Source organism: Engystomops pustulosus, chromosome 3 (assembly GCF_040894005.1).
Source record: "Engystomops pustulosus chromosome 3, aEngPut4.maternal, whole genome shotgun sequence".
Classification (NCBI taxonomy): domain Eukaryota; kingdom Metazoa; phylum Chordata; class Amphibia; order Anura; family Leptodactylidae; genus Engystomops; species Engystomops pustulosus.
In genome coordinates, this window is record NC_092413.1 from 45,080,707 (window position 1) to 45,107,466 (window position 26,760).

The following is a 26,760-nucleotide window of genomic DNA, read 5'->3' on the forward strand; positions in this document are numbered from 1 at the left end:
ACAACGCAAATGAGGAAAGGCCCATTGGAAACAATGGGACAGAGTGCAATGCAAGTTCTGCGCGTCAAAAACGCTAGTGTGGAAGGGGCCTTATACTTATACATAGGCTTTCCACTCCAGTTTTCCTCCATGTGCTATCTGGTTTTTTTTAGCCACTTAATGACCAGACCTGAAAAGGCTTTAATGACTGGGGTACGGCAAAATTTCCTGAAATGCCTGGCAGGGAAAGGGCCGTGGCATTTTAGAGAATTTTCGTACGTATTGGTTTAGGAGCCATAACTACTTTTTTTTTTGCATGCTACCTTAAAAGTTTTTGTGGCTTTTTTTGTGACATATAGGGCTAATTAAAAATTGAGAAATGTTAAAGGATTTTTAAATGTATTTTTTTTTTCATTTTCAAATTCTTTGCAATACTCAAAATAACCATTATAAATTTGTTCCCTAGTGTGTCATTTTGATATATAATATGTACAGTCTCAGGCCAAAGTGGCGGTTATGCCAATGTTTTTTTATAGTGTAACGGGGATTTAAAAAATTTTTTTTATGAAATATGCATGTATATTTTTATATATTTATAAGACCAGCTGGGGGACATTTTTACAGATTTTTTTTCTTCTTTTTTTTCCTTACAAGTTTTCCACTGTAACTGGGGCATCTATAAGAGGAAAACAAAATGTTAGGGGCAGAGTTGTACTGAGTCTGATTAGACCCAGCAATCTTAAAGAGCTCGCGGTCACATGACCGCCCAGTCTATAAAGCTGGGGGCACTGCGCAGCTTCTGACTTCTCCATGGGTCTACGGCTATTTCTCTGATAGCGAAGACCCGGTCCTGCTCCCACAATTAGCGTGTAAGCAGGAGAAACTACAGAGACGTCTGTCCCGCCGTTAATAGTGATCCGGATTGAGTTAACGGATGGCACACACACTCATTGGGGAACATTTATCATGAGCGCCGGTGTATGATGAAGGTCATGCCTCTCTGATGCCACCACATGCATGCATGCGGTAGAATTGCGCCAAAAAGTTATTCATTCATTTATGAAAGTTTGAACACATAGCGAGAGTGCAGGCGTGGGGCAGGGAAGCCCCTCCACTCCCACTAGTGTACAAGCCCTTATAACCCCCCCTCATTAATTTCAGTGGAGACATGCACATGAACGTGTTATGGATTATAGAGGGATAATAAGAGGATAAAGATACTGTGGGTCACCAAACACACAAACCTTGTCTTGCAACTATGAGGCTGGCCATACAGTCGGGGACACTAGTTCCAGCAGCCAGGAAGGTAATGCCCATTATTACATCAGGGATTCCCAAGGTGAACCCGATTATAGTAACCTGCAAAATGAACACAATATCAGCTTGTGTTCTAAACATGTGTAGTTTTCTGAGTAAATTTTGGTATAATACAACACGATTTTCACAAACAGTAGGGTTTATGCATGTGGGCACTACTTTTTATCTAGCTTCAACTCACCTGATGGTAAAACAGTATTGCTATTGGTTTGTCAGTTTGATAAAATAGCTGCCTTCAGCTATTATGTGTGTAAACGGTTTGTACTAAGCTACGGTATACAGGATAGGGGATAACAATCTTCTTGGAGGGGGCCCAGGTAATGGAATCCCATTCTCACTAATTTTTGGTTTAGCCTTTGTCCTTTCCAACCTTTCAATAGTATGGGAGCGTCAGTAATCTAACACAGCGCTTGGCAGATGCTTGACCTGCTGCTCCATTGGTTAGTGAGAACGAGACCCCTGTTCTTGTGATTTGGTGGGGGTTGGCAGTGGTGGGGCCCCCAACCATCATATTGTTATCTCCTATTTTGTGGTTATAACGTGGTTATAATTCTCATAATAATATGAGAATAGGAAAAACAATACCACAACAGCACCTCTGATCCTTTAGTTGTCCAGGCCTTCACCAATGTCTTATTCACTAACCAAAATGAAAAAACATGCATGCCTGCTCCCCTGCCTGCTTAACACACATAATAGGAAGCAGGGAGGGGCAGAGAGAGCTTGATAAGTTTGGAGTAGAGGAAGAATACATCAAGGACATTGAGGTATAGGCACACAGGGGGCTGCAGCTATCCCCCCCCCCACCTGGGATTCACCACACGCTGCTGGCAGGGAGCCAGGTAATGTGAAAAAAAAGTTTTATGTGATATAAAGTAGTGGCAGTTTTCAGAATAAATTTTTTAAAAATCAGTATAGGCTATTGGAACATGTAACCAGCTATAATGATCCTCCCAGTGACAGGTTCACTTTAAATTCACATAAAGGAGAGTTGAGCTAATGTTCCTGGTGCTGGCTACTACTCAGAGAACAGAGGTGGACTCACAGCTGCAAAACCCCTTAAGGGTATGCCATAAGGTATTCTAACATGACAGTTTTGGGCACTTTTATTAGGCACTTAGTCGTTACAAAGATATTTTGATTGCAATCTATATTAGCTATATCTGAAACAGCAATCCATATTTGATACGGTAATATTACTCTTGGCTTACCATCCACACCATCACATAAGAGAAAGCTGCGATCCACATAGAGGATGAGATGAATGTAATCATGAACCATTTCTCCCATCGAGGTTTAGAACAGTTGGGTACGGTAAAGTACATAAGGAAACAAAGCGGCCAAGTGACCAACCATTTCAGTTTATTGGCCTTCCCGCCTGTTAGGATACAAAGTACATTATTTTCAATAAGCAATAACTGTAATAATTGTAACCTTGACCTGTATTCTTCATACTGTTATAGAGAGGGCGCTGCATCTACTCTGATGCAGTACTATGCAGTTACACACTGGTATCTACTGCCACCAACTGGTATTCACCATGAATTACATGTTGTAAGAAAACTGGATCATGAAACATACTGTATATTAGCCCACATATACGTATGAAAGCCCCTGCACCAGTTTTTGTCTGACTTTGCAAGTACTTTTCAGTGCAAACTGCTTACTCATATATTTAAGAAGTTTCCGGCTGCACTACACCCTAAATTTCTGCAATGAAAGCGGCGTTTTAGTGAACAGTCGGACTGTGCGTCACATTTATCATGCAGTGTCTGACAGAATTATGTTGCACACTCTGGGGCACATGTATTATTGCATCTGTGCCAAAAACATGGCGGGATTTTAATGTTTTTTTTTTTGGCGCAGAACTGTTGCGGATCATTTACAATAAGTTTGCGCCAGAAAGAACAGATGTTTCTGACTATCCCGACTCCTCCATCTTTTTTTTGGGGCACGTGTGTGTGGTCTAGCTTTTCCACATTATCCTCCACATTTACGTGTATTTTGTCTGAATTTTTAGGCACAATTTTATGGCGCACGATAGACCAGGGAAAAAATGGTCAGATAGCAACAACTTTGCCCCACATAAATACATCGGACTGTGCTTTCCGGAGACTGATCTCCGATGCCGACAGATGTGCTTGCACCACAATTAGTAAATCCCTGCCTCTATGTTAAAGGTGTACCAAAACGAGCACCGCAATACCTGAATCAGGCGCACACTGTACCCTCTACAGGCAGCTGCACATAATGCAGTTTGAACTATTTTTGATAAATGTGGGCCACTGAGTACTTTCTATCATAACTTCTCTAATATGTGTTAGGCCTCATACACACGGTTGGGGGCCGTATATATGGCCGACGTATGTATGTCGGATATATGTCCCCCATAGGCTGGAAATGGACACATGGCGCCGTACATTCAGTTCCGTTGCCAGGAGAAAGATAGGACATATATCCTATATTTCCCCAGATTACAGCGCCGTGCTCCATGTTTCTCTATGAAGAGGGGCGGGGGTGAGTGGCGCTCAACCACTCCTCGTCTCCCCGGCGCCGACGTGTGCCTGCCATGCTACGGTACATCGGGCACACGTTTGTGTGAATATAGCCATATAATCAACATTACTTTTCTGCTACTATCCACCACTATGAACATTTTTTTAATTAAAGATACAACCTAAAGGTTGTGAATGTACAGAACCCTAAAAGCTCAGATGTTGGAATCATGCACTTTTGACTGCTTTAAATTATGGAAAAAACGATCAGTCCATCAAACTGCTGTACTGTTTTTGACGTCGACATAACACTTAAATAAAACATGAGAGCAAGTTCTGTACGGACACTGGAGAGTTCAGCTCTGAAGCCAGTAAATTGGAAATGCAGCGATGGCAACATTCCATTCATTGCATAAATAGTTAATCAGAAGGTGGATTAAAGGGAATCTGTCAGCAGTTTTGACCATAGAAAGTTGCATAAAGTGTTAAATATTGGCCATGGAGATCTGTGTAATCATACGCATGTGTGTGTTGTAAGTAGCAGCAGGATTGTGAAAATTATTATATATTCCAGGATTGAGGCTGCACTTGGAACACTCTGATGCACTGGTGTGTGAGAATAACAGCACAGCACCTACCCTCTGCTACGTGTCCATGTTGTAGCGGCTTCTGTTTAAATACTACAACAGACACTGCAGGGGAGAGACTGTGCTGTCTTCAGTGAACAAATCTCATACACTAGTGTATCAGACTTATCTAAGTTCAGCTACAGGCCAGGGATATAATGCATTTTCCGGACTTGCTGCTACATTTAATATACAAAAAAGTATGGTACACAGATTATCAGGGACAATACCTAACACTGTTTGCAGTGTTGACAGATCTGCTTTAAGTTTAAGTTAAATTCAGACAACTAAAAGAGATGAGGGAAACTTACTAGGAACCTCAAAAGGAGTGAAAGGTCCATCATTATCATCATCCTCTTCTTCATCTTCATCATTTTCATTGTTTTCATTGTCTTCATTTTCATTCTCAGTTTCGTTGCCAGCTTCAGCAACATCTTCATCTTTTCGGGTGCCATTTGCACTTCTTTCTGTGGAAATCCCAGGGCCTGTTCCATTCTCCACAGCATGTTTAATTGGAATTTTAATGGAAACCTCAGATTCCCCATTCGCATAAGCTCTGCTATTTATTAACCTCTGTCTCTGTAATGAAATTGTGGGAAAGAAATTGGATTAACAAAGAGAAATTACACTGTTGCCAATCTAAGAAAATGGCTAGAGATGGAGGGTCATGTGATCCTAAGTGTCCATAACCAATCACAATTCTAGGACCTTAAATTTGTATCCATAAATACTATCATAAGGTCCTGGAAAGTACTGTAATTACTATAATAATTCCTTTATTTATATAGCTCCAACAGATTCTTGCCTGCACAGAACTTGCCATATTGGTCCCTGTCCCCATGCGGCTCACAATCTAATCAACCTTCCAGTATGTTTTGGAGTGTGGGAGGAAACCCACAGAAACACGCAGAGAGCATACAATCTCTTTGCAGATGTTGACCTGGATGGGACTTGAACACAGGACCCCAGCGATGCAAGGCTGTAGTGCTAACCACTGAGTCACCCTGCTGCCAATTTGTCATGGACACTTAGGATCACATAACCCCCACATCTCCGGCCATTTTTTATGGCAGCTGATGAGCTAAAAAGACATTTCTTAACCAGGGGCTTTACTTTACATTTCAAGAAAGCCTTGCAGAACTATTTATATATGTATATTGGTAAGTTATCATATATACTGCACCCACACATTCACACAAATTACAAAAAACATGAAGGAAAGTGGCCAACCCCTTTAAATTGAGTCTGTCTTGGCTAAAATACTTCCCACTTTAATAAAAATGCTATTTAGGGGTCTTTGAAGAGGATTGCCTCTTATACTCAACTTTAACAGGGTAAGCATAAGACCCTAATAGAATCACCCATATTATACAGACTCTAAAGTTTGCAGTTGGGTGCCAAGAACCACGGGTCAAATGACTCCCGGGAAGCAGGACTCGAGACTGTTGGTGTCCTGCTGGCTTTCGGGGATGGTGGAGGGTGCGCAGTCATTACTGTTTGCACACGCCTTCCACTGATATGGGAGTGGTTATGATAGAGAGAGTGAGCAGACAGTAATGAATCCACAAACCCCTCCCTCACTGGAAGCCAGCAGGACACAGGAAGTTTACAGAAGTTACAGGAAGTCCTACTGCCTGGGGTCACATGAGCCACGGCTCCCGGTGGCGAAGGGTAAACTTTAATAGGGTAACTATAATATGATGCTATTAGGGTCTTACCAAGTTATGTTGAGTATAAGTGGCACACCTATTTAACTGGAGCAGGGACATACCCTTTTGACCACATCCCAATGGTGCAATGCAGGGGTAATCATCTCTTAATGGACATGCAAATCAGCCACCAATGTCAAAGGAGAACCCAATTTGTCTACAAACAACCACAAGGATACTGGCACAATATTAAAATAATGCATTGTTTCATCAGTCTGTGGTCAGAAATTTAAGATGAAAGGAACATTCGTGGCACTGTTTAAGTGACATGTCCTTTAAACAGACATGACCTTTAAACAGGAGGAATTGTGCCCTGTGCTGTAGTCATCATAATCATCATGGCTTTGCAACTAATCCAGCACTATGTTATGGTACTGTCAATATTCACAGCAATGGTTTGAATAGACCCTATGCAAAATGTTTTACTTCTTTAAAGGGCACCTACCACCACAAATCTACCTATAAAGGTAGATCGGGTGGTAGGTGAATCAATGGGACGTGAGGATAGCCCTTTTAACGGCTAATCCTCACGTCCCCGCACTTTTTTGTAAACTTTTATTACCCTAATATGTTAATTTTGTTATGCGGCTACTTGGGCGTGGAGTAGCCGCATCTGAGGTTACACGAGGCGGCTACTCCACGCCCCGGTAGCCACTTTACCCCTCCTACTCACCATGTTCGGCGCGCAGCTGCTCGTAGCTGCGCGCCCTCGTCCGCCGATCCTGCCGTCTGCGCATGCGCAGAACAGCAGGCCCGCGCCTGCGCGGTCACTGCTCCGAAGCCGGGGCTGCACAGGCGCGGGCCTGCTGTTCTGCACATGCGCAGACGGCAGGATCGGCGGACGAGGGCGCGCAGCTACGAGCAGCTGCGCGCCGAACATGGTGAGTAGGAGGGGTAAAGTGGCTACCGGGGCGTGGAGTAGCCGCCTCGTGTAACCTCAGATGTGGCTACTCCACGCCCAAGTAGCCGCATAACAAAATTAACATATTAGGGTAATAAAAGTTTACAAAAAAGTGCGGGGACGTGAGGATTAGCCCTTAAAAGGGCTATCCTCACGTCCCATTGATTCACCTACCACCCGATCTACCTTTATAGGTAGATTTGTGGTGGTAGGTTTCCTTTAATATTGCCATATGAGTGAGTCATATACTGTATATATAGATATGTCACATCTTACCCTTAGAACATAAAGTGCAGTCCTGTGCAGGACGCTGTAATGCTATCTGTCTGGTATTACTGTTTCTGCACTATAAGCTACATTAATATTTGACTACATAATAAATATTTTGTACTCTCAGCACCCGGGTTCGCAGTTGTGTTCTGCAGTATATTTGTTAGGAGCCAGAGGAGAGGAGATTCTCAATCCCTTTATACTGACCTCATTTATCAGCATGCGACTAGCCATGGAGAGACGAGTTTTTGGTGGAAAGTGACTAGTGATCATGATCCTCAATCCGGCCTCGGAGAAGGAGAGCTGATGTGGATATGCAGACAGTATCTCATCCACCATTATAACTGAGGTTTTACGGTGAAAATTTCCTATAATAATAATAAATCTATATTCATACAGCGCAATAATAACACAGTCATATGAAACACTATGGGGGTCATTTATCTTTTCCTTCTGTTGGTGTTTTTGCAACTATTTGCTGCGTAATGTCTGTTTTGCGCTTTATTGCGGGTTTTAGATTGTTACGCCTCAATTCGCCGTGTGTTGTTGCACCCTGGTTGGCATTACATTGCGCCTCTTTCCAGATGTTTGCGCCCGATTTATTATACTATTGCGCCTATATGGCCGCAAATATGCAATAAACATAAAAAAGAGAGTCCTGCACAACAATAAACACCGCCTGAATTTGTTACAGCCAGGGGGTTTGTGATAGTGATTGTATTGTTTTCACCTCACTGAGTCTTTGCAGTGTATACCAGTACACTTTTTAAGTGTTTTTATCTATTTTTTTGGTCTGTTGTTCTTTGTATGTATTCTAATAAAGATTGTTAACAATTCATGGTCGTTATGACACTTCTTCTTGTTCTTGCTACATTATATGGCTGCAAATAATTGCAAAATAACACGCCAGTCCTGACCATGCTTAGGAAAGGCAATGGTATGATTTGCGCAACAAATTGCGTCGTTTTAAAAATTTGCACCCAAGAAGGCGGAAAAAACCATGCATTTAAAAAAGAGCCAAAATGACAAAGACAAATGGGGTGCAAAAATTAGACTTACAACAGGCGCAAAAAGAGCGCAGTGAAGGGGGAAATAAGATAAATGACCCCCTATGAGTGAGAGCCTCGCTCACAAGAGCTTACAATCTGTGAAAAGTAAAACAAATATGCAATGATTCCTGCATATATCAAGACCACAGTGGCTTTTATCAAAATATCACCAAGAAAGATGCTAAATATAGTTAATGCATATATAACGCCCAAGGACCACTTTCTAATAGTATACGGTGTATTATAATCAAATATACAAAATTATGATGTGACATCACTGTGTGCATTGTATTTTTTGATATAATATATTATATATATGCCATGTCTAATACTGGCTGGGAGAGGCTGTAAAAACAATACAGCACTCATACTCTCTCCGTGCTCCTGTTCACTCACGACTAAGCCCGTCACTGCTGTATACAGAGGTGGTGGTCATGTCCCGACCAAAGCCGTGCACCTGCTAATGCCTAAAAGTTCTGCTGTAGAAGGTGTGGGACTGTGGCCTCTGCATACAAATGGAGGCTGGCAGTGAACAGGAGTGAGGAGAGAGGAAAGTATAACAGGTTTATGGTTTTTACAAACCCCCAGCAATAAACTGTACTATTTTTTTTATTCCGAGACAACCCCTTTTAGCATTTTACACCTCAGAAGAGAAAAAAACTAAGTGAAAAGTAACCCCAAAAGCTATAAACATAATCATTTTATAATATAACTTTCAGTAATACTTTTTTCTGTTAGATTATGTCATAGCCAGTATTAACCAAAGATTTAGCTAAGCATCATCCTCATAAATATATTAGAAAATAAGATGAGTAATAAAATCTGTAGATAAATTACCTTTACCTTTTTTCAGTAGCACCACAGTTGCATCACAGTTAATGTTGTCATCTATTTCGGCATTACTCGCCAGCCCATTTGCCATGTTTCCGGCTCCTTTTTTTCTCTTCTCAAAGCACTGGTGTATACATGAGTTGTATCTAGATAAGAAATACAGCCTGGTTACTCTTCGTGATCAGCTGCAAGAGCACATAGGCCTTAATCTGACACAACAAATTATCATCCTGAGCTATGAGGGTTTTGAAGATCACATGCATAGAAAATATTTTGAGCTACTACGCACAAGGCTAGGTTGGCATCAATTGTGCCTGGTGGTGGGCAACCTCTGACATCCCTTTGCCATGTCTCTACCAATGATGACAGATTTTGACATTCATTTATGTAGACTCTGCAGTTTAAAAGCACAGAGGAATCTGGTGCTGCTATAAATAGCTATAAACTAAGACGGGTATTGTGGTGGCTGTATAAACACTTTATGGTAACCATTAGATGAAAGAGCAGTGCCCAGCCTTAGGGATGAGTAACCATAGGCCCTAAAGTATAACAATTGAACCACTTTATTGTCATTTAACATGCAAGGTCACCATTAGGGGGTGGCAAACTGGGCATTTGCCTAGGGCAGAGTATGTGGGTAGATGATGTATTGCTCTCTTAATACCCCTTGTTTGAATGCCTTGGTTTAGATGCTTACCATCCATCTTCTGTCTATCTGTCTATATATCTATCATCTACCTGTCTAGTTATCTTTCTCCTATAACAGTGGTGGCGAACCTATGGCACGGGTAGCAGAGGTGGCACTCAGAACCCTCTCTATGGGCACCCGCGCCATCACCCGAGCGCAGAGTTCGCCAGATAGGACCCAAGGCCTATTGCAGTCCCAGGCAGCCCAGGACCCTAGAAGGAAGCTACAATGATAATCCGAAACTTCTTCTCCTACTTTCTACTGCATTGGTGTCCTCAGGTGCTTATACAATTTAAACCTGTGACAGAGCAGGGAGTCATAAGTAACAGCTTGAATTGTTGCATTGGCACTTGCTAAAAATATGTGGGTTTTGGTTGTAGTTTGGGCACTCGGTGTCTAAAAAGTTTGCCATCACTGTCCTATAATTTGTTGATTTCCTATCTATATATCTGTCTATCTAACAATTTATCTATCTATCTTTTTGTCTATATATCTTCTATCTACCTTTCTATCCATCTATTAATCTTCTATGTGTCTTCTACAGTATCTAACTCTCATTTCTATCATCTATCTAGCTACCTATATATAATGAACTTTATATTTATGAATCTATAAATCTATCTATCATCTATCTATAAAAATATTTAATCTTTCATATTTACCATTGATCATAGATTTACCCATCATCTGTCTATCTCCTATAAAATTCTCCTACAGTCTGCCTACTGTTAGTAAACTACAAAGTGTTATTATTGTGCAGGACTAATATATTACAATCATGGAATATAAATACATTTTTGACAATTCTGCTGCTACTAACAACACACACAAATGTATGGTTATACACTGTTAATGGCTGATATGTAAAACTGTGTTTTACATGGTCAAAAGTGATGATACATTCCCTTTTACTTTATAAGTCATGCTAACCTCTTCATTGCCAAAAACTGCCAGAGATGTTGTTTTTATCCCCATTACTGTCCTACACCATCAGAAATAGTACCAGAATGCCCAAATGCCCCGTTCATTAACTTAAGAGGGAATATTTAAGACTACTATGGTAACAGTCTGGCTGCAGAGGTCAGGCTCTGGTGGTGGGGGGTGAAAAAACACCTCTGAAAAACTTACTTCATTATAAGAATGTAAATAGCATACATGGTGACCAGAATGACAGACTCCCACCTGTAATGAGAAATAATATCTATAAAAATCTGTATAAAAACCACACATAAATATGCACAAGACTTCATGCCATTAAAAAAAGGACTGACCAGTGGGGATCAGCTCTTTGATCTAATCCGAATTGTTTCTATGTGCTGAAATGTATGTATTAAGAGCCCAATGTAGCAAAAGTGCCTTAAAGGGGTTGTCCGCTTTCAGCAAACTATTGATATTGTTTTTGTAGCGAACAGTTCTACAATTTTCCAATATACCTTCTGTATCAATTCTTCATGGTTTTCTAGATCCCTGCTTGCTGTCATTCGATAGGAAGCTTCATTGTTTACTTTATATGGATAAAAATCTTCCCATGGTCATGTGATGTTACACAGGTGCATGGCTCGTTATATCAAACAGCTCCGATTACTCTTGGTGATATAATGAGCCGTGCACCTGTGTGACATCACATGACCAGGGACTGATGTTATCCACAGGAAGTAAACAATGAAGCTGTCTGTAGAATGACAGCAAGCAGAGATCTAGAAAACTATGAAGTATTGATACAGAAAGTATAGTGGAAAATTGTAGAACTTTTCATTGCACAAACAATATCAATTATCACAAACCTGACCCCTTATCCAAACTGTGCATGCCCAAATTTCAGGACTTTCAGGACTTTTCTGACAAATTTGGTATCCAGGCTAGATAATCTACTACAGTATTTCATTTTATTTAAATTCTTAATGTGACAAAAGTTGTACTTACCAGGAAACTTTTTCATCATAAATAAACTGTGAAGAAAGAGAAAAGATGATTTAATCGATACAAGCCATAGGTTTTGTATACATTTTCTCTTTTCTTGGAAATTCACTCTCTCCTCAAGGCATCACTTATATATTCTACCAATCTTCATCTCTATGATCTATGATCATCCAGACATCTCTGCTAACGAAACACTAACACATATAACCACTAGATGGCACTTTACCACTATTTATCTGCTTCCCCTTTGCCTCATTAAGACTGGGTTATCCTAGTTTGAACACAATGAAAACTGATTGTCTTACACTTAGAATTGTGTTGAGCAAAACCCATCAAAGTTCAGGTTTGACAAGTTCAACCAAACTTCCCAAAAAAGTTAGGTTTGGGTAACTGAATTTGACTCGGACCCAAACCTCATTGAAATCAATAGGGACCCAAACTTTGTGACCCCAATGGCTAAAATGGCTTCAAATTGAGGAAAGTAAGAGGCAGAGGCTGCAAAACGGAGGTAATAACAGGGTAATTGCCATGAAAGAATATGGGGTAAGAATAATACTTAAAATAATAACATAAACATTGTCTTCATCGTAATACTCTGTGTGCAGGTGTTTGATGCAAACCATTCCCCCCACCTGCTGCGGCGGCTTAGACAGACACATAGGTATACGGTATGTGTATACACAGGCAGTTACTGTCACAGGCCTATAAGACAGTATGACTATACACAGGCAGTTACTGTCACAGACCTATAAGACAGTATGACTATACCATACCTCCCAACATTTGTGAAAGGGAAAGAGGGACAAAATGGCGGCGATCCCCCTAAGCCACACCCCCAATCACTCCCTGGCCACGCCCCAAATTTTAGCCATATTATAATAATAAAAATCACCTCAATAAAAAAAAAAAAAAAATTATCCTCATTGGGAATTGAACCCAGAACCTGCGGTGTCCATGTACAATAATGACCCAGTGCCCCAACCAACTGAGCTATAACCTCAGCAATTAACAATGTGCAGAATTTTGGTAACTAAGAACTATGACTACTGTTACACTGTGACACAGATTAATGCCTTGGTATATAGGGAGGGATCTTCTCAGAGATTATTGTAATTATTGAGACTATTATTATTATTATGGAGATGATTATTATTATTATTATTATTATTGAGATGATTATTATTATTTTTACTATTATTAATAATCATCTCCATAATAATAATAATAAAATTTATAATAATAATAATAATAATAGTCTCAATAATTACAATAATAACCTCTGAGAAGATCCCTCTCTATATATCAGTGCATTAGTCTGTGTCACAGTGTAAATGGCAGATAACACTTCTTAGTTACCAGAAATCCTTAGCTCTGTATCACTGGGCTTGTAGCTCAGTTAGTTAAGCTCCTGTCTATGGTGCAGAGGGTCCCAGGTCGAATCTCAGCCTGGGCAAAAATTTATTTAATTAAATAAATAGCTTGTGTCTGGGGAAGCCCTGGAGACCATATATGGAGAGATGCTGATCTGACCTGATGACGTGGTCCCTGCTCTTTCCACTAAGCCGACACTTCTCTGAAAAGGATTCCCTGCCCGATGTCTGCTCTGGGGAACCCTAGGAGATGCAGTGACCATATATGGACAGATGGTGATATGAACCTGATGACGTGGTCCCTGCTCTCCGCTAAGCCCGACACTTCTCTGAAAAGGATTCCCTCCTGATGTCTGTAGAAGCCATTCTGTACTATCAGTTCTGGCTTTCAAAGTATTTACTATGGGGACACAGCAGCGGGACCTGGGGGGAAAATCCGTGACAATCTCGTAGCTGCCCGTGACGCAGGGCAGAGGTAAGAAAAACGGGAAAGTCCCGTCAAAATCAGGATGGTTGGGAGCTATGCTATACACACAGTTACTGTCACAGACCTATAAGACAGTATGACTATACACACAGTTACTGTCACTGATCTATAAGACGGTATGACTATACACACACAGTTACTGTCACAGACCTATAAGACAGTATGACTATACACACAGTTACTGTCACAGACCTATAAGACTGTATGACTATAGACACACAGTTACTGTCACAGACCTATAAGACGGTATGAGTATACACACACAGTTACGGTCACAGACCTATAAGACGGTATGTGTATACACAGGCAGTTACTGTCACAAGCCTATAAGAAAGTATGACTATACACACAGTTACTGTCACTGACTCACTTTTAGGGTAAATATTTAGAATTTCTATCTGTCCCTCGCTATATCAGCCCTGTATGTCCCTATCTGTAGCTGCAGCCTCTCCTTATCTTTCTCCTGGTGCTGGGGCACATGACCCCATCCCTTATACAGCGGGGTCATGTGTCTTGCCTGGCCGAACCCAGCTGTCAGGTAAGCTGAATGCTGAACCTGGACATAGACTTCTGGTTGAAGTCCAGGTTTGGGGATCTGAACCCATACTGTTTGTCACGAACCTAAACAGTACAGTTCGGGTCTTTTAAAGGTTAATTAACAGTACAGAGCAGTATCAATCATGTCATGGTCACCCTGGAGAGAACTTACACAAAAGAATATGTAGTTTTAAAAAATAAATGAATTCCTACTTAAGAGAAATACACTGTATATATCAGGTGACCCCTCACATGGGGTAGATTTATTGAACTTTACATCCATTAGTTCTAATGATTTCCCATATTTAAATACCTGTTAGCAACAGACAGACATGTTTTATGGGCAACATGCGGCACATTAGGGAGGCGAGGCTGTCACAGCTACAACCGGTCACCATTTAAGGGAAGATTTACAAGAAATTGAAGTCAGACGAAAAGCGTTAGAAATTACAGCTGAATGTCAGCTATGAACACAACCTAACACCCTGAAGGAGCAATAAAGCAAAGGTTTATTCGCACAAATCATTCCTCTGGCTTTTGTGAGCATCAATAACTTGTATACTTGTGTGAAATGCAGCATCTGCTGACAATTTACTGTATATTAGAAGCAAGAAAATGTATGGGCACATGTTTAGTATTACCACAGCGCAGCAATGCGTGTTTGTTAGATTTACCTCCAACTCATATTCTAGGGTGGGTTGTCAGCTTATATATAATAGAAACGTGCCTACGATGACACAACAACAGGGGAGAGGCAACATATGAGCACAATGTACACAGTGCACTCACCATGGTTGTTCTCCTGGGGGTTTATGAGAGAGGAAAAGTATACTACTCTACTCCAGTACAATATTTGTTCTTCCGTTCGTTTGTTTAGGTCAGTAAACTGTTAATTCAGCCAAAATCTCTCTGTATCTTACAAAATGGCTACCTTCCAACTACCTAAGAAGAATATGTCTAGATCCAAAAAGTAAAGATTACTATACTTTCTGGGATGTCACACTTTGGGGAACATGTATCTTTTTAAAAAAAAAAAAATTTCCTCTTCTTTTTGCAGGCTTTTTAAGATTTGGCGATTCTTTAGGTACAAATTAGACACTTTTTTAGGTGCAAAAAGTACAACTGACCCCATTCTTTTTATCGTTTTTTTTTTCTTCTTTTTGCAGGTTTTTTTTATTTTTTTGCAACTTTTTAGGTACAAATTAGAGACTTTTTTAGGTGCAAAAAGTACAACTGACCCTATTCTTAATTTCATACATGCACCTAATAAATCGCAAAAAACCCGCAGATCAGAGACAAAGAAAACAGCCATGTATCACAAAGGGAAATTTAGAAAGTTAGCACTGCTAAAGTATGCCGGCTACAGCCAACTTAAAAAAGTCGCAAAGGAAAACAAATGATACCTGTGCCCCTTTGTGTCAAAATGTCTATGGTCTATCGTGACACATGTCTGCATATACATTGTGCACAAAAAGTAGATCAGCAGGATCATATAGATCATTGTAGATAAGTTTTGACACATACAAAAGCAGTTATGGTAAAATAGAAACTTGCTTTCAGCTACAGCAGCCTTTGTCTGTGTCTCCGCTAAATGACTCTGCTTCTGCTCTTCTCTTCTTCCCTCTACTAACATATATTACAAAGTTCCCCAGAATCACTTGTTTAGAAGTTAGTGACCACTTCAATGTTCTCCTACAGGAAAAAGGTTGACAGTGACCTAGCCAAATAATATTTCCAAGGGGACTAGCAGTTTTGCTTTTAATAAGTCAGACATTCACATTGCCCATGAGACGCACTGCAGTTGGCAAAAACATGACTACAACCCCCCTAAGCCCTCTACATATAGCAGGAGTCCTCCAATAACCAAGACTTTCAACAGATGCTTCTGATACAACCTCCCCATCTGCTGGATTAAAGCCTTATAAATATGTAGGAGCCCTAACAAAACAGTGGGGATAGAACTGTAAAGCCGGAATTCACATGGCTGTTCCCGCCGTAATAGTCTCTTACATTTACTCTAAAGGATATGTCTGGTTTATTGAGGTAATTTAGGAGATTTCTTACATGTGCCCAAACAAAGAATGTTTATATATAAGAAGAAAAGGAACCTCGTTATTTTATAGGAGTTCTGGGATTTGTTTATACTTGACTATAAAGTTTAGCAACAGCTGGCCATCTACTTAAGGGACCATCTTCTCCATAAATATGGAATCACTGAATGACCAAACAAGGTTTTTATTTCAAAAGTCCCAAAACTCAAAAATTATAGTTTTAGATATACATCTGCATATAGATCAGGGAGGGGATGAGGGGTAGGCGATTACCTAGGGACTACCTATACACTGGGGGCATGTGCCAGGACTACTTGTATACTGGGGGTCTGTGCTGGGTCTATCTATATACTGGGGGCATGTTCTGGACTATCTGTATACCAGGGGATATGTGTCGGGTCTAACAATGCACTGCGTGGCATGTGTCAGGACTATCTATATACTGGGAGCATGGGCTGGGATACCTATATACTGGGGGCCGTGTGTCAGGACTACCTATATACTAGAAGCATGGGCTGGGCTACTTATATACAGGGAGCGTGTGCTGGGCTACTTATATACTGGGGGCATGAGCTGGGCTACTTATATACTGGGGGCATGGGCTGGGCTTCTATTTGCACTAGATATAACGTTGTAAGGCCTAATTGTGGACGATCTTATAGCACTTGGCCTTTTTTTTAATGGGAGAGGGAGCCATTTCATTTTCCCCTCAAGATTGGCCCTGGTTATGCTGTGTTTTTGCTACAATTTTACACAGGGGGCTAAATCTTGTCTACATAGGGCACCAAAATGCATTGTCCAAGTACTGATACAGATTCTTCTGTCTCCACTGTAAAGGGACCCTGGTAGCCCCATACACCATAGTAGATGGTAAGCAGTAGGGGATTATAATATGATTATAATATGATTATAAATGGCGGCCAATTAACCCCCTCCTAACTATATAAAACCTATGGACATTTGTCCTTTTGAGGTAAATTATATTACTCACAGACCTATTATATTGCAGGGCCTTGCAGGCACATTTTATTAAAAGGTAAAGAAATCTCCTTTAGTCCTTCAAGCACAAAAAAAAGTTTTATTTAAAAAAAGGAATATGAGTAGTTCTAATTGGATGTATTTTGCGTGGACCTGCAACAACCATAATGTATAAAGATGAATTACCGTATATTCCGGCGTATAAGACGACCTGGTGTATAAGACGACCCCCCTACTTTCCTGTTTAAAATATAGAGTTTAATATATATTCGCCGTATAAGACTACCCCTTTTCCAACGCATACAAAACACCGGTAAAAATTTAAAAAAAAAACAGATTTGAATTTAACATGGTCCTTTATTTAATTTAAATTCTTATGACATGCAGGTATATAGCAGGAAAACTGTCGCTCATAAACATAAGACATACAACAACAACATTACCATCATCCATTTTACTGTAAATGTTACCATACTGTACCTTAAATTTTTATTTTATTAAATATTCCATGCCATGTACTCAGAAGCGGGAAAAAAATTCCAAATGCAATGAAAATGGTGAAAAAACGCATTTGCGCCATTTTCTTGTGGGCTTGGATATTACGTCTTTCACTGAGCGCCCCAAATGACATGTCTACTTTATTCTTTGGGTCGGTAGGATTAAGGGGATACCAAATTTGTATAGGTTTTATAATGTTTTCATACATTTACAAAAATGAAAACCTCCTGTACAAAAATTATTTTTTTAATTTTGCCAACTTCTGGCGCTAATAACTTTTTTATACTTTGGTGTACGGAGCTGTGGGTGGTGTCATTTTTTGCGACATTTGATAATATTTTCAATTATATCATTTTTAGGACTGTGTGACCTTTTGATCACTTTTTATAGATTTTTTTATATTTTTCAAAATGGCTAAAAAGTGCCATTTTCGACTTTGGGCGCTATTTTCCGTTACGGGGTTAAACGCATTGAAAAACCGCTATCATATTTTGATAGATCGGGCATTTTCGGACGCATCGATACCTAATGTGTTTTTGATTTTTACTGTTTATTTATATTTATGTCAGTTCTAGGGAAAGGGGGGTGATTTGAAATTTTAGGGTTTTTTATTATAATTTTTTTTTTAACTGTTTTTTTTTTTTAATTTATACAATTTTTCAGACTCCCTGAAAAAGTCAGGGTACTTTAACCCTAGGTTGTCTGATCGATCCTACCATATACTGCCATACTACAGTCTGGCAGTATATGGGGATTTTCCTCATTCATTACAATGTGCAATCAGCACATTGTAATGAAGGGGTTAAAACGAAATAGCCTCGGGTCTTCGGAAGACCCGAGGCTACCATGGAGACAGATCGCCGCCCCCTGACGTCATCGATGTGCCTCTATCTTTTTGAAAGACTTACCGGCTATGGAGAGGGCTCAGCCCGTGAGCCCTCTCCATGCAGCGCGATCCGACCGCCGGGATTACCGGCGTATAAGACGACCCCAGAGAAGACAGAAGATTTTTCTGTCTCCAAAAGTCGTCTTATACGCCGGAATATACGGTATTTTTAAAATATTTCATTTGATTGTTGTTTTATTAAATACAACAATTTTTCAAGGACTTTTAGAGCCTTTACTATCTTATTTACATTTGAATTATAATAAGGGTGGATTGGGTGGCAGCCTGGGCCTAAGGCTTCTAGGTGACCCATAGCCACAAAACCAGCTACTAGATTTACGGTATACTGCCCTGTAGAGATAACAAAGATAGCGACATCCAGCCCTGACATGCTCATAAATGTGTACTAGCTTTGGACACGGGTGTATACAAAAGCCCTTCCAGGCTGCAGAACCACTCTTCTTTTCCAAATCTTACTCCTGGTAAGTAAATGTCAAACCATAAAAATGTTTGACTTGTGGGGGCCCACAATTTTCATACAGTGCCCATGCAGTGTTACTCCACCCCTAGTGGTAAGTAGTACTAAAAATATGGACAATGATGTAACACTTAATAAAATTTTAAAGGATAAAGTATAGTTTGGAGAAGGTCTGGAGCAAAGCTTTTGCCGGCAGGAGAATACAAACACTTGACTCATCTAGTGGTGCTTTTGTCTCTGTGTATTAGGGAAAGCAGGTCAATGTGTATGACAGATGATATAAAACATGGTGTACACATTCTCCTACGGAAGGGAAAGATGGCACGTCGCTGGAGGTGTCACATTGAGAAATGCAGAATAATCCATATAATCCATTATTACAGAGAGAAATTGGAAGCGAGCTAAAAGCCGCTGTCCTTCCCTCATCTGTAACAAAAGGATTTGACTCAATTATGTATCTGTATTGTTTACAATCAATTATCTCCACATCATTTCCCATATGTAATGCAGATCCATTATGTATCATTCATACAGGATCTCCTCCAAATCCCGTTCATATAAACTTTTTGGTCACTTGCCAAATCATTTCAGCTGCAATTCCACGATAAGGATATTTTGCAGTCAACAATTTCCTTATCGAGCAGACAGACTAAAAAAGAAAATATGTGGCTTTTTCGTGCAGCTGTTGGACTGACTGTATAATGAGTCTGAGATTATGTTAATTATGGTAATGCAAACTGCACTTAAGTTTCAATCAGCTAAGCAGGTTAAGGTGGCAATGTGACAGAAAGCGTCCTGCCAGGAAGATGACACAGGAAGGGCTATATAGGTGCACCACTGATTCTGCTTCTCTGAGACCAGGGCATAGTTCACACACAATGGGGGTCATTTACTAAGGGCCCGATTTGCGTTTTCCTGACGTGTTACCCGAATTTTTCCGATTTGCGCCGATTTTCCCTGTATTGCCCCAGGATTTTGGCGCACGCTATCGGATTGTGGCGCATCGGCGCTTGGCATGCACGCGACAGAAATCGGGGGGTGTGCCCGAGCGAAAATCCGACGGATTCTGAAAAACCTCCGCATTTTTTTAAAAAAAAAGTGTCGCGGGACACGCGCTTACCTTCACCAGGAATAGGCCGGTGAATTTCAGGGCATTCCGGCGGGCCTCGGGGAACTTCAGCGCAGCAGCGCCACCTGGTGGATGTCGGAGGAACTACCTTAGTGAATCGCCGGAAGACCTGAATCCACCGCAGAGAACGCGCCGCTGGATCGCGAATGGACCGGGTAAGTAAATCTGCCCCAATATTCATCATGGAGGAAGCAGAAAATGGGGCAGATTTACTTACCCGGTCCATTCGCGATCCAGCGGCGCGTTCTCTGCGCTGGAATCTGGCCGGGATTCGTTAAGGCAGTTCCTCCGCCGTCCACCAGGTGGCGCTGCTGCGCTGAAAAGCATCGGAACGCACTGGAGTTCACCGAGCCGGGCTGAGTGAAGGTAAGTGCAAGCTCTGCGACAGATTTTTTTTTTTTTAATGCGGCGGTTTTTCTGAATCCGTGGGGTTTTCGTTCGGCCACGCCCCCGATTTCCGTCGCGTGCATGCCAGCGCCGATGTGCCACAATCCGATGATCGCGTGCGCCAAAATCCCGGGGAAATCGGCGCAAATCGGAAATATTCGGGTAACACGTCGGGAAAACGCTAATTGGGCCCTTAGTAAATGACCCCCATTATTTCGCTTAGCAGTCATTTCAGGTGGAAATAGTTGAACCCCAATGAGGTATGGTCTAAAGCAGAAATCTCTTTCCATGTTATTTCTGGATCAAAACAGTCTGAATATCTAATAGAAGTTTGGCAGACCCAACTTAAATTAATGGATACATAAGACGTAATATGTGAAGGTGAAGACTGCTGTAAAAGTGGCCAAAGGCACTAGCGTCTAAAGCTCAAGACTGTTGTTTGTCTGTATAATTGATTCAATTGACCCTATTAATATTTAAGAAAATTTTTAGATTATTAGATTTAAATTAAATAATTAAGAATATTTTAAGAATATTTTTCCTTGCATGAATGTCATACAGTCTACTAGCTGTACTATTTAAAGGGTTTCCCAGTGCTCGAAGTGCCTTGAGCTGTAGTACTTCATGCAGTCACTCAAGCTAATGCAGCAATGCCTATTGTATGTACACATAAGATGCATGGCATTGTGCTTACAGGTCATGGATACGATAGTCCATCAGTGTTATTGTCCATGAGAATCCTCAAAATTTGGGGCACATTTACTTAGAACAATGCAAACTACACTAAATGCACTTTGCATGTGTAGTGTGCAGGGGGCTCCAGATTCAGGATTTCTGGAACCTGTTCTTCATGAATCTGGTGCTCCCTGTACTGCCCCAACAGAGAGCAACACTTTGTTTTGGTGCACCTGAAACACAGGGTGTGCAACACAATTCTGTCGGACTTTGCATGTTAAATCTGGTGCATGGTCTGACTGTGCACCGAAACGCCCCGTAATTTGCGTGATACCTAGTGCAGACACATGTGGTGCAGACACTTCTTAAATACCTGCGCAAGCAGTTTGCACTAAAAAGAATGTGCAGGCCCTTGGTAAGTGATCCTCATTGCTTACTTTGCCCTGACATTTCTGTATTTTATTTCAAAGCAGTTTCAATTATTTTCAAGAGGATGGCATTCTCCATGCCAGTGCAAAACAAGACAATAGCCCACATTTACTAAAGGCCGTGCACCAGTTTTCTGTCGGACTTTGCACGTTCTTTCTAAAGCAAACTGATTGCACAGGTATATAAGAAGTGTCTGCACCACCGTTTTGTGGTGTGACTGCAATGTTCTTCATGCGACAAATTTCTGCGCTGAAATGAGCATTCTGGTGCTCAGTAGGACTGTGTGCCAGATTTAACATGCAATGGCTGACCAAAATGTGTTGCACGCCCTATGTTAGAGGTGCACCAAAAAAAGTGGTGCATTCTGTCAGGGCAGTACAGTGGGCGATAGCAGAACGTGCGTCAGAAATCCTGAATCTGGCGCCCTCTACACTATACAAAGGGAAAATGCATATAGTTTTTAGTAAATGTGGGCCAATGTATGGAAGAAATCATTTTGTCTGGGGGAGCTATGAAGAAGCATTTATTTAAGTGACTTTTGGTGGTACTATACCAAAGCCTCATCAATACCATCAAAGCCAGTTCAAAAGTCCCATCAATCCCATCAAACTATGCATCCTCTTAAATTTCACCCAGCATCTGTATTGTAGTCCCAGAATATAAATGAGGCATTTCCCATGAGTACTCTTGGTGATTTGCATACAACACAAAAGAGAATTGAAGGATTCCTTTGTAAATAAAGACCATCTGATAACTACCTTTAAACAGAAACAAAAACCATCACAGGTGCTCGAAAGCCCAAAGCAGAAATGAATAATTTATGGAGAAATATTCGGACATTTACAATAACTAAATGCAACTGCTCAAATCCGCCGTAATACAGAAATACAATGTGACAAAACATAATCCTTGCAGTAATCCTACCCACACAATCCCTGCTCTTTTTATTCTACATGTTTTATTACTTTTTCCAACTTAACATTTTCTGTTAACTGAATTTACAATCTTAAATCAGTTGCCAACGAGTGAGTTGGATTAAATTATTAAATTTATGTGCTCGCCGGGTTCTACAGACCAGATCTAGAACCAGGGAACAGAACTAAAGTGCACAGAGAGAGTTTGTCCAACCAAACTTCTTTGTGTGCATCAGGCTTTAAGGCACATCTGACACGTGGTCATTTTGAGCTGTAGCCTCTGGTGTCCAGTGGGAAGTCTTTCTCAGCCATTGACATCATCTCTGTAGGCACATGCATGTATGTGCCTATTGGTAATGGCAAGTGAGAGAAAATTGGAACTCTGGTTAGTATCATTTCATACTCAATTTCTTTTGCACCAGTGCACCAGGTTGCAGCACTTGCTCTGGTATTAACTGTTGTCATGATGAAGGCGGTCAACCCCTTTACAGACATCCACTCTACGTGGCGAAACCATAGCCCACAGACATGGCAACAGGCCCTGGGGTATATCAAGTGCCCTTGTTGCTAAGAATTTGGTGGTGTTGAACTATGATCAAGACACTAGTAGGAACCATATCCTACAAACTGTGGATGTATCAAAGGTTCTGTGCCTGACACATTTGCACATTGTGTAGGCATACATCACTACGCCTGACTGGCACACATCACTCAAATGCCAGTGTTGTCTCCTCTGCACAAACCCATACTAGAAACCTACAATATGCTGCTTCATGCCAGTCATTTGGATGTATAGATCGGTTCTCCTTCCCTATCACAATGTGATATAGTAACAAAAAGTGATATGCTATCTATCCTCTATGTACAGCTCTTTGCGGCCATTCCAACGATTTTCTTGCTTGCCACTTTACTGTATCCAAATTAGAGTTGAGTTACATGTGAACACATCAATACATTTATTACTAGGACACAAGACACAACTATGTGAATAAATCCAATCCATATTCTGTGGACATCTGCTCATAACCTTCCATGTGTTCATCTGGGGTGCTGTCCCATGGCTGGTGGTGCCGCACTTTCAAATAGGAGAACAGAAATCAGTGAGTTGTATTAGCTAAAAGTTAGCATTTATTATAAAAATGTATCTCTGCATAATAATAAATGCTAACTTTTAACTAATACAACCCACCTGGATTTTTCGTCCCCCGCTTGTAACGGAGGTTGCCCTATGAGCACTTGTCCATATCTTTTTCTAGTACCACCAATTAACTAGTTTATCCTTTGTATCTGAAACCCCTATACCTTAACATGGATAAAGTCCTTGTGGGGCAGGTTATTTTAAGATGTCTATATTACTTGACCTTCCCTGCACACTGTACCACTTCATCTGTACTTCATATATACATGAAGGTGGTCCATTATAGCTAGTGAAAAATATAAACCTTTTAAACTTTGATCTTCTTACTATTTCACTTCACCTTAAATTGGTGGAAAACACCCTATATATACAATGTATATATATACAAAAATTGCCATGACAAGCACAGGAAACATCCAGATTCCAAGTCACAGATAACCATAGGAATGGCTAATTGTCATGAATCACCAGCCACAGAATTGGGCGTATGACTGGGATCTACAATATATAGAGACTTGCTTGCTGTGTAACAAAGGCTAGCCTCCCTTATATCCTGAACATTAGACCTAGAATATGCTGTAAAGGGTCACAGAGGTGGTACAGCACATCAGTAAGCTAAAAGATGGTAAAATCACCACAATAAAACTGGCTGAGTAAATGTTTGCCATGGACTGAGTTTCTCATATTTTCTCCAGACTTATGAAGTATGTCCTTTTGAGAAAACAGGCCTAATCCCAAATATCAAAATGGACCCCCAGAAGGGTTGTGGGTTCTTTCACTAAGAACCCACTTTTCCATCACCCTATGACCAGCTTTTCACCTCCTCCCTTCGGGATAGGGAAATTCTGTGCAACCCAATGAATAGAATCTCTCGGAGTTCCTTATAGCATAGTCTACCTATATACAGCATCTATTATGTATCTATCATTAAGCATAACTAATTCCAACTAAATTCTATTCACACCATTAAATACATGTTAATAAGGGTCATAGAACACAATTATTGAGTTAACTGCTACAGTAATAAATGTACTTACTACAATTAGTGCAATTACAGATAAAGTATAGTAGGTAGCATCTCGTAACAAACACCAAGAGGATAGGACAACCACCTGGAAAAAAACAACAGAAATTAGAGTAGTTAATATATGTTATAGAGTTACTGCCTGTGACATAACAATGTTATATATAGAGTTGAGCTGGCTTCTATTGGAAACAAACAACCCCCTAACACTTGGTTTTTATCCTACTTAGATGACTACAAAGTCTGATGTAAAAACTTTTAAAGTAGAAAAAGGCTGAAACAATTGGTTTTCTCCCCCATTTCTACAAATACAGGCAGTCCCCAGGTTATGTAGAAAATTTTTTGCTGTAATGGCATCAAGGATTATCAATAAAGCTTCATTACAGACACATTACAGCTGATCGTTATAGCCTGGGACCAAAGTAAGGAATCAAGAGAGGTCACAGTGGGCAGAGGGGTCCGTCTTTAACAACTGAATTCCTGTAAGTCGGGTGTCCTTAAGTTAGGGGACTGCCTGTACTTTTTTGGCTTTGCACTATTTTTAACAATTTCTATGGTATACACCTAATTTAAGAGATTAATTTGCACAATTTTGCCAGAAGTCTCATTGGCTTCATTGTTTTCATTTTCTGTCTATTAAAGTTGGCCTGGCTTATTCCTGAGCAGTTTTTAGATCGATTTATCACTTGCGCCTATTTTCAGAATTTTTTTTTAATTGTGCAAAAGTCGACAAAACATTGCAGGTATATAGGAGGTATTAAATAAAAGTTGTACTGGCTAATTGCATTCTTTATGCCCTAATGATCAAGGCCACTTACCTATGGCACTTCTGGTAAATGGTTCTAATCCCAAGAACAGTACTTATAGGTGGATAACTGGCAATTCCACATAATCATCCAAGAAAATTGGCCAACCAAAAAAAAAATTCTGTGCAGAAGCTACTAGTAAGTTTCACACAATAACTCTTTTCACCTAATGTTTGACAAATGAGCCTGAGCAGTGGGCAGCGCTGTATTTAATTTCTTATCGCAGTGGGTAAATGTTCCCTAGGAAAAGTGTGGGAGGTAAAACATTCAGCTCTCTGTTTGTTAACAATTTCTCTAGTGTAACACAAAAGAAAATGTAACCCACAAGAACAGAAGGATTATTAAAACGACTCGCTGGAGTGTAAATGGGCCTCTCTTGGATAAACAGTGGGCAAGTTAATAATAAGAACATGACATGAAGCAAAATGAATACACAGGCCATTTCTATATATAGTAATCTTATATAATCTGGTGTAATATTAAAACCTGTAGCAAACAGCAAGAAAAAGCGTACAAATATAATATCTATCTTATATTTATGTCTGAATGTGTGTTGTGTTTTGTGGGATCGGCAGATGTTTTGGTTGATATCATTTTGAGAACTGTAGTCTTTTGATCACTTTTTAATCCAATTTTTAAGAGTGGTGAATTGAAAAAAATGAAAAAGTACTTTATTTATTTTATTCATTTTTTCTTTTACATTACTCACTATTTTTATGCTTTAATAGATCAGGCATTTTATTACATGAAAATAACTTATGTTCTTAATATTTTATGTGTTTATTTATGTAAAATGTTTATGTTTATAAATATCTTTATTTGTAATCGTTTTTTTTAATTATTTTGTTAGTGCTTTTCCCTACCACCATATTTCAGTATGCTAATGGTTGGTTCCTTATTACACCCTCCCTCTCTTAGGGTGTAATAAGGATCCTTACAACATCTATCATTGACTGTCATAGAAACCAATCACTAACCCTAGTGACGTCAGAGGGGTGGTTTGCAGCTATGAGTGCCAATATGCCAAAAACAACTGAAATTAGCTGGTCTAATTGAACACAATAGGTGGAAAAGCTGACTTCGATTTTTCATAGATTCTTAATACACTGAGTCACGAGGAGATTTGTCTCCATGACTGAATGTGCAGACGATACTTGTGTCCTTGGTAACAATGGAGAAGGAGAGAGA

General features: G+C 40.2%; 1 protein-coding gene across 2 annotated transcripts in view; it reads right to left on the minus strand.

Moving 5' to 3' along the window:
* SLC24A3 (solute carrier family 24 member 3) overlaps positions 1 to 26,760 on the minus strand; it is a 243,400-nt gene that overhangs the window by 24,175 nt on the left and 192,465 nt on the right. Inside the window, exons 7-14 of one of the 2 annotated variants that reach the window (XM_072140635.1) lie at positions 24,780 to 24,854; positions 11,789 to 11,814; positions 10,994 to 11,047; positions 9,184 to 9,323; positions 7,505 to 7,665; positions 4,729 to 4,996; positions 2,508 to 2,674; positions 1,224 to 1,338 (exon numbers count right to left, since the gene is read on the minus strand). In XM_072140635.1, coding sequence (XP_071996736.1) covers positions 1,224 to 1,338; positions 2,508 to 2,674; positions 4,729 to 4,996; positions 7,505 to 7,665; positions 9,184 to 9,323; positions 10,994 to 11,047; positions 11,789 to 11,814; positions 24,780 to 24,854 — 1,006 coding nt within the window. The remainder of the gene's footprint in view (positions 1 to 1,223; positions 1,339 to 2,507; positions 2,675 to 4,728; positions 4,997 to 7,504; positions 7,666 to 9,183; positions 9,324 to 10,993; positions 11,048 to 11,788; positions 11,815 to 24,779; positions 24,855 to 26,760) is intronic. The other variant, XM_072140636.1, reaches the window with a different exon arrangement.